Genomic DNA, 9802 nt, shown 5'->3' with positions numbered 1-9802 from the left:
TGCCTTCTGCAAGAGTCTTAAGACTCATTTATGCTATTAGACTTTAGCCTGCTGGCCAGCAAATGTGATGATTGCAGGGGTGGGCTACTGCCCGGATGGGGGGAAATGCAGTGGGGTAGCGAAAATGGAGCTCCGCCCCAGAGCACCCAAGTTGCACTGCCAAATGTTGAAAGAAAATGCAGGATGTCCTGCATAGGCCACACCCACAGTGTGGTAGTAAAAATTTTGGTAGCTCTTCAATGGATGTATGTCTGTTGTGTGAATGGTAAATGATTGATTTTAATATCATTGAGGTTTTTGGAGTAAGTAGTTTTAATTTAATTGGGTTAGTATGCTCATCTTGTTTTTCTATATGTTGTAAGCCACCTCAAGTCCTCAGAGAGGGGCAGCATATATATTGGTTGGGCCAAGAGGCAAATAAGGAGCTGTGATGTTCCTTCAATACACCAGGGTGATTTGACACAAAAATATGTAACCCTTCCCTGGTGCAGAGCTGAAGGGATTGGATACTGTAGCCTAGAGGTTAATTCTCTGCCTTACAAGGCAAAGGTTGCAGGTTCAAGTCCCAGTGAGGGTATGGCCAGCTGATGAGGCCAATATAAGGCCAAAATAGATCTATCCTAGTCTCCCTTAATTTTCAAATTCAGCAAAAAAAACATGTGACATATATATATATATCCAATAAATAAACAAACAAACAAACACTGCAAAATCTCCATTCCCACCCCACTCTTGGGCCAGCCAGAGGTGGTGTTTGACAGTTTTCTGAACTACACAAAATTTCTGCTCCAGGTTCTTCAGAACCTGCTGAATTTTTGTCTGAATTTTTATCACATGACCACGGGGACCTTGCAGTCGTTGTTAAGTGTGAAAAATGACCACAAATCACTTTTTTCAGTGCCGTTGTAACTTCAAACGGTCACAAAATGAACTGTTGTAAGTCAAGGACTATCTGTAGTTTCATCCCTGAGACCACAAAACAGTTACTTCACTTTTTAAAAAAAAAATATTTTTTTTTATTATTTTCAAAATAATAAGACATTACAAGACAGACAAACATAAAATAAACAAAACATACCACCTAACATAAAAATGAGCTACAATTGCTCCAGTCAGTATAGAAGTCTTCTTAATACAGAAAGGAAAAGTTGATTATAATTTAGATCTATTCAGAAAAGTAAACATGTCTTTAAAATTTCTTTATATAATCTATTCTATATCTAATACATTTAACTATTAAAACTCTATACTTCAACATCATTAAGCATTTCTTTTATTCCACCTTTTGCCAAGTTTTATAAAACTCTGTATCCACTTGATTATTCAACCGCCTCGTCATCATATCTAATTCTGCACATTCCATAATCTTACCAAAAACATCATCACCCTTGGGGATTTCCATATCTTTCCATTTTTGTGCAAATCCTTGCACAAAATCCTGCAATCCTTGCAGCTACTAAAATATGAATTATTAAGTAGTATATTTCTTTTTTATATTTATCTTTTGTAATACCTAATAAGAAAAATTCTGGAGTCTTCTTAATTTCTTGTTGTGTTATTTCTCTTAGCCATCTTTCTACCTTGTTCCAATAATTCTTTGCTTTCGGACACATCCACCATAAGTGGAAATATGTACCAATTTCTTTTTTACATTTCCAGCAATCAGGGGATGTATTTGGAAACACTTTTGAGATTCTATTTAGTGGCAAATGCCATCTGTAGAACATTTTTATTTGATTTTCTTTAAAAGAGACTCATTTAGTTATCTTCCAGTTGTATGTCCAGACCTTTTCCCATTGGTCTATATCTATTTTTTTTCCTATATTTTTACACCAACTTATCATATTATCTTTTAAAATCCAACCTATTGTCCTATAGTTAATCAAGTATTTATATACCTTCCTGATCAATTTTCCTTGACTTTTAATTAATATTTCCCTAGTATATTATTGTCTTTCTTAAATATATATGTTCTTACATCTTTTTGAAATCTGGATTTGATCTGCGCATACTGCCATCAGTCAGTTACTATCCCTGCCAGTTGTAACTCTTGTCTCATTTTTAATTTCAGTTGATTATCTAATACATCCCTATACTTCCAAATTTTATCTTCTTGTAATAGATTTGGGGGGCATATTGCTTCTATTGGAGAAATCCATTCTGGCATAACTAAGAAGTGATTTTTCCTTATTGCATTCCATTCATTTAATAAAGCCTTTCTAATTGTATGTCTTTTAAAATAAGATAAACTTGATAGAACAAGAAGAAATAGCTGCAAAAATAAAAAGAGCTAAACAGGAACATTTTGAACATGCAAATAAGCCAGGAAGGTGGTTAGCTTATAAACTGAGAAAAGACAGAGAAACTAAAACAATAAAGAAATTAGTAGATAATAAAGTCATAATAAGACATAGAGCAGAAGAAGAGAAGGAAATAGCCTTAGAATTTTATAAAAATTATACCAAAAAGAAGAAATAAAAGAAGATAAGATTTTTAATTTTTTAAGTTCTATTGACTTACCAATATTAACAGAGGATCAATGACAAAAGCTTAATGCTCCATTTACAATGCTTGAATTACAACAAATACTTAAAAATCAGAAAAATAACAAAGCTACAGGTTCGGATGCTATACCCACTGAATTTTATAAACTAAAAAGTAGTATTCTTACTTCAAATATGCTAGAGATTTTTAACAAGATAACAGCAGAGGGAAAATTACCCAGATCTTGGTCAGAAGCTTTAATAACATTGATACATAAATCAGGAACAGAGAAGGAAAAAATTCAAAATTATAGACCAATATCGTTATTGAACGTAGATTACAAAAAATTTATTTCCATATATGCAATTAGATTTTAAAATATTATGAATGATATAATTCATGAAAATCAAAATGGATTCCTCCCAGGTAGACAAATTAAAAACAATTTAAGGACAATTATAAATACATTGGAATTTTATGAACAACACCCTGAAAAACAAATGGCGTTATTATTTTTAGATGCTAAAAAAGCATTTGATAATGTTACTGGACTTTTATGAAACTGCAATAAAATAAGATGAATGTCGGTACAAATTTTTTAAATATCATTGATGCTATATACTCAAACCAATCAGCTAAAAATATCTTAAATAATGAACAAACAGAAAGGTTAGAAATATATGGAGGAGTTAGACAGGGCTGCCCCATCTCACCATTGTTATTTATTCTAACATTAGAAACATTGTTAATAAAAATAAGACCTAACAGTGACATTAAAGGACTAGAGACTAAAAAAGAATCTTATAAAGCTCAGGCATTTGCTGACGACATAGTTTTTATAATAGAAGACCCTTTGACATCAATATTAAAATTAATAGAATTAATAGAAGATTATGGAAAAGTGGCGGGTCTGAAAATTAATAAGAAAAAAATGCAATTACTAACAAAAAATATGACAGATCAACAGAAAAACCAATTAGAAAGGTCGACAAGTATGAAAATAACAAAGAAAGTAAAATATTTAGGTATTTGGATTACTGCCAAAACTATATCATTAAAGAATGATAACCATGAGAAATTGTTAAGTCAAATTAAAAAAGATTTAGAAATATGGAATAATTTACGATTAACATTACAGTACTTGGAAGAATTTCTACAATAAAAATGAACATTCTTCCAAAAGTATTGTTTATATTTCAGGTAATTCCAATTAACCCAGGAGAATTTTTTTTTAAAGAATTGACTAAGATCACAAAAAATATATATGGCAAGGGGAAAAAACAAGAATAAAACAGAGCGTTTTAGAAGATTTGAAGATGAGGGGTGGGCTCGCCCTTCCAAACTGGAAATTATATTACCAAGCAGAAGCCTTATCTTGGATAAAAGAATGGTTAACTTTGGAAAATTGAAGGACACGATTTAATGTTAGGATGGCTTGCCTTTATTTGGTACGATAAGTATAAACAACATTCTTATTTTAAAACAGTTACTTTCCAAAGAACTATCTGAAAGCATTTGAGTTTATCACACCCAATTCTTAAGAAAACATGTAAAGATGTCTTTTGTTTGCATTCATTTAATTGTTCGTTGGTTTAAGCATTAAAGTTAGCTTATATTTTAATTTTTGGGATTCTGTTCATTCATGTCTACTTTGCCTGAATACAACGGAATCTAAATCACATGAAGAAATAAAAGAATGGATTGCCTTGAAGGGTTTCTCCAAAGATTGAAAAAAAATTGGGTTAATTTTTGAAAAGACAATTGCTTAGTTCACTTAGAAGCCCAAATGGAGGTTATTCTTTGCAAATCTTATTTTGTGTTTTAAATTATGGCTTAGATTTGCAACATTAAAAATTCAATGTTGTACTTTTTTTTAAAAAAAGAACATGTTATTACCAACCTGGATGCCAGCTGGTTTCTTCATTTAGATCCAAGAACTTTCACAGAACAATATATAATTTTTACAGCAACATTAAAAAGGGTGAAGATGGCAAGTGCTTGTGAGTTCAGCGAAAGGGGGAGTGCCCTAAAATGAATAAATCCAACACTGTAGCCTGTAATGTTTACCCTATTACTAATGGAGAAATCCATTAGTAATGTATTTTAAAAGTACATATAGTTTTAAAACTTGAAAATGATGCTAAAAATTAATTATGCTGCCTTCATTTCATGTCAATTCCATGAGTGAGAATCTTAGTTATTCTGGTCTTAAAGGAGCATTTTCTCTCTCCTGTCAGCCCTGTCTCAAGGCAACCAGAAGGGATGTAAAATGTGTTGAGCTTTGCCACTTTGCAGTGACTGGGAGTAACAAAATCAGGATAGAGATGGCCAATCAGGAAGGCAAATGTCAGGCTCTTACAATTTTCTGGTGAAGGATGGAAGCAATAAAGTTTCCGAATCAAAAGACAAAACAAACAACTGAGCAGAATGGCTAAACCACAATTCAGGAAACCTTTTTAATCAGATTAACTGCTGTCTCTCCTCTCAAAAGCCACAATAGCACAGATTAAAAACCCTCAGGGTGATTTCAGGGCTGCGATAAGATATATCAATAAACTGGGTGCTTTTGTGTGATGAAGGGAGAGACAAATTAATTCACTTTTGTTCTTTCCCCCAAGATATGGTGGTTTATCTCGCTTCCTGACAATCAAGAGCAGGTAACCACACATTGAACTCATGTCATTTAAAGAGGGACTGGACAATCATTTTTCGAAAATAGCATGGGGGTCTCATGCTTGAGTAGAGGGTTAGACTAGAAGACCTCCAAGGTCCCTTCCAATTCTATTCTTCTATTAATTGTGTCCAAATTCTTTTAATTACTATCCAATTCAAAGGAATTAGCAATAGAAATAGCGTTTTGACTTATATACCGCTTCATAGTGCTTTTACATCCCTCTCTAAGCAATTTTACAGAATCAGCATATTGGCCCCAACAATCTGGGTCCTCATTTTACCCACCTCGGAAGGTTGGAAGGTTGAGTCAACCTTGAGCTGGTGGTGAGATTTGAACTGCTGAACTATAGCTAGCAGTTAGCTGAAGTAGCCTGCAGTGCTGCACTCTAATCACTGAGCCACCGCAGCTCTTAAATTGCTGACTTGGATCAGATAAGTATGTCTAAACTGGTTTGCCCTTTTTTTCACAGGTTTAAACTTTGTCAGCCCTTTGTCAGTTGACATTTCTATCCAGTAGGGTTTTTTTTTTATATTAACAAAATGTAAAATATTACACCTTTGTGCATTAGGCAGCAACCACGTCATCCACCCTGCCCTTCCTTCTTATCAGAGTGGAAAGCTACACCTGTAGAATTTCTGCCCAGCTCCCATGATGCTTTGAAGACAGCCCACTCTGAAGCTGGCTCAGCATAGGAAAGAGCTCAGAAGATAGATAGATAGATAGATAGATAGATAGATAGATAGATAGATAGATAACAGATAGATAGGTGATAGATATATACTGTAGACTGAGAGAGAGAGAGAAAGAGATGATAGAGATGATAGCTAGCTAAATGATGGATAGATGGATAGATAGATAGATAGATAGATAGATAGATAGATAGATAGATAGATGGATAGAGAGAGAGATATGATAGATTGATGATAGATGGATGGATGGATAATGGATGATAGATAGATAGATAGATAGATAGATAGATGGATGGATGGATGGATGGATGGATGGATGGATGGATGGATAGATAGATAGATAACAGATAGGTGATAGATATATACTGTAGACTGAGAGAGAGAGAAAAGGAAAGAGATGACAGAGATGATAGCTAGCTAAATGATGGATGGATGGATGGATGGATAGATAGATAGAGAGAGAGATATGATAGATTGATGATAGATGGATGGATGGATGATGGATGATAGATAGATAGATAGATAGATAGATAGATGGATGGATGGATGGATGGATGGATGATGGACGATAGGTAGATAGATAGATAATAGATGGATGGATGGACAGACAGGCAGATAGATAGATTGAGAGAGATAGATGAGAAAGATGATAGCTAGCTAGCTAGATGATAGATAGATAGATATAGATTAGATATAGATACACATACGCACTCTCTCTCTCTCTCTCTCTCTCTCTCTCTCTCACACACACACACACACACACACACACACACACACACACACACACACACACACACACTGGCGCCAGTAATTTGAGCTGTTTTGTCAGACCCAGCGAAAGGAAGGAATCTGCCCGTCCTTTCAAGAGCGGGAAAGCTGGTTAAAAGATCCGGAGGGAGCACCTCCAAACGAGACGCCGGCAACCAGCTAACCTGGTTAACGGGCGCGACCCCCGCGCCTGGGACCGTCTCCTTCGCCTCCCCTCGTCTCCTTCGCCTCCGCGTCAAGGGAGCGGCGGAGCGCTCGGCTTTCGTAGCATCCCGCGGCTCCAGCAGCCCCGAACCCGCTCCAGCCTGGAAGGAGCAGCCCGTTCTCCTCCGAAGAGCATCCCAGTCGGCGCAGGAAAGTTTGCTTGATAGAAGGAGAAGGGGCAATTCAACCAAGGAGACGCGATGCCCAGTTTTCTTCTTTCTTCCAGTCTGCATTGCCTTGGACCACTCTCAAGAATGAAGGCAGCCGGTCGTAGAATTCTTCCTTGGCTGGGAGTTTAATTAGGAAGGGCGATGCGCGACCGGTCATATCCCAGGATTTAAGGAGATTGGGGGGGGGGGGGGGGGGGCTGTGTATCAACTTATTTTCCAAAGCCCCAGAAGGCAAGAGAAGAAACAAGGGACGGAAACTGATCGAGGACAGAAGAAACAAAGCTGGAATTTGAGGAGAAACTTCCTAACTGTGAAAAAGATGAACCAGTGGAACGGCTTTGCTTCCGAATAGCATTTATAGCATTTAGACTTATATACGGCTTCACTGCTTTACAGCCCTCTCCAAGCGGTTTACAGAGTCAGCCAACAATCTAGATCCTCATTTTACCCACCTGGGAAGGATGGAAGACTAAGTCAACCTTGAGCCTGCTGAGATTTGAACTGCAGCCAGCAGTCAGGCAGAAGCAGCTTGCGGTACTTCGCTCTGACCAATGCACCACCAAGGCTCAGTTGTGGGTGCTCCATCACGGGAGGTTTTTAAGAAGGGACTGGATAACCATTTGTCTGGAATGCATAGGGTCTCCTGCTTGATTGAGAGCAGGGGGTTGGACTAGAATAGCAATAGCACTTAGACTTATATACCGCTCTGTGGAGATCTCTCTCTCTAAGCGGTTTACAGAATCAGCCTCTTGCCTCCCGACAACCTGGGTCCTCATTTTACCCACTGCAGAAGAATGGAAGGATAGTCAACTTTGAGCCTGATGAGATTCGATCTGCCAAAATTTCAGTTAGCTGGCAGTCAGCAGAAGTAACCTGCAGGACTGCATTCTAACTACTACACCACGGCGGCTCTTATAAAACATCCAAGGTCCCTTCCAATTCTGTGATCCTGATCCTGATTACAAGATGCTGGTGTTGCAGAGCTGCTGATGAACCCGTGCTGCTCAGGTCCTCTGCCAAATTTGGCCTTGGGGAGGGACTTTTTTTTTTTTCAAAGAAGAAGCCAAGAAAAGGAGAAAGAGAAAGATCATCCCTGATGGAGAATGCCTCCAACCACAGCTTGGAGGCCTGGGAGCCCCGGGGTCCACTCAGTGGCTTGAGGGTGTTGGCAGGATGCTTGCTGTCCCTGTTGGTGCTGAGCACCCTGGTGGGCAACAGCATGGTGTGCCTGGCCGTCCTCCATTTCCCCCACCTGCGGACCAGAGCCACCAACTGGTTCGTGCTCTCCTTGGCTTTGTCTGACTTTTGCGTGGGACTGCTGGTCATGCCCTGGAAAGCAGTCACAGAAGTGGCAGGTGGGGTGTGGCTCTTTGGCAGCCACTTCTGTGACACCTGGGTGGCCTTTGACATCATGTGCTCCACAGCTTCTATCCTCCACCTCTGCATCATCAGCCTGGATCGCTACTGGGCCATTGCCAACCCCTTCTGCTATGAGCGGCGGATGACCCAGTCCTTGGCCTTCACTATGATCATGTTGGCTTGGACCCTCTCCGTTCTCATTTCCTTCATCCCTGTCCACCTCCATTGGCACAGTGCCGAGGCGAACTCTGGCTTGCTTCCCTACCACTGTGACACTCGTCTCAACCGTACTTATGCCATCACCTCCTCCCTGGTCAGCTTCTACATTCCTGTCTCCGTCATGATTGGGATGTACGCGCAGATATTTCGCATTGCTAAGGCTCAGATCCGTCGCATCTCCTCCTTGGAAAGAGCAGGTGGCCTGGGCTTGGTCAAGGGGAAGGAGCCAGTTTCTTCTCTGCGCAGCTCACTGTGCAAAGAAACCAAGTTGCTTCAAACCCTGACCATCATCTTAGGAGTCTTTGTCTGCTGCTGGCTGCCATTCTTCTTGCTCAATTGCCTGTTGCCCTTTTGTGACACAGGGCCCAAGGACAGAAGCCCTGAACAGCTGACCTGCATCATCAACCCATCCGTCTTCAACATTTTCATGTGGCTTGGCTGGGCCAACTCCACCATCAACCCAGTGATCTATGCTTTCAATGTAGACTTCCAGCGGGCATTCAGGAGCCTGTTGGGTGGCCACCATTTTCCTTGTTGTGTTTCCAACCATTCTGCCACCCAGAGAGTCCATCTGAGCGGTGAGTTGACCTCCTACCCCCACAGAAACGATGAAGATTCACCGCTGTCATTACCCGCACAGGCCATTGTAGCTTGGAATGAGCCACTCCCCTCCACAGCAAGCATCCAAGAAGAGCACCATGGGAGACTCCTATCAGAGAAGGAGATGCTTCCATCCTCTCCAAGGACTCGCAGAAGCAGTTCCAACATGCCAGTTTTGCTTCCCTTTCAGTGTGAGAGTGAGCTAATTTTGGAAACGGATATACTCCATGATGGAACTTAGAAACGCCCCAACCTCACCTCAGAGTGGTACTGCTGGCCTATGTGTGCCTAGATCTACAAACCACATGAGAACATGTTAGGACAGAAGAAGAAAATAAGAGACCAACACACCTGATATGTTCTCTTAAAGGGTTGTTTGGAGTGACTGCTACGCCGAAGTAGGCTATCTCTAGAAAGTATATAGCAACCCAACAGGCTTCTGAATTTGGACTAAGTTGCTCCATGAATACAGCCAATTCCTTTCCACAGTCATTTAAATCGGTGGCCATAATCATGTCTGACTTTTCTAACTACTTCTGGATAGCAGTTGGCTTGAATTTAACACACACACACACACACACACACACACACATTTTATCTTCCCGTGTAATGTCAGAAGAAATAGTTTTAACGTA

General features: G+C 39.5%; 1 protein-coding gene across 1 annotated transcript; it reads left to right on the top strand.

Moving 5' to 3' along the window:
- Nucleotides 1–8085: 8085 nt before the first annotated feature.
- LOC139168395 (D(1) dopamine receptor-like) lies at nucleotides 8086–9408 on the top strand. The gene has a single exon (XM_070753974.1). It carries the CDS (start codon nucleotides 8086–8088, stop codon nucleotides 9406–9408), a length of 1323 nt encoding a protein of 440 aa, XP_070610075.1.
- Nucleotides 9409–9802: the final 394 nt, after the last annotated feature.

The sequence above is a fragment of the Erythrolamprus reginae genome, chromosome 5 (genome assembly GCF_031021105.1).
Source record: "Erythrolamprus reginae isolate rEryReg1 chromosome 5, rEryReg1.hap1, whole genome shotgun sequence".
Taxonomy (NCBI): domain Eukaryota; kingdom Metazoa; phylum Chordata; class Lepidosauria; order Squamata; family Dipsadidae; genus Erythrolamprus; species Erythrolamprus reginae.
This window is presented reverse-complemented; position numbering and strand designations above follow the sequence as displayed.

Excerpts from the sequence above, each read along its gene's own strand:
- LOC139168395 (XM_070753974.1), top strand. The coding sequence starts at position 8,086 with ATGGAGAATGCCTCCAACCACAGCTTGGAGGCCTGGGAGCCCCGGGGT.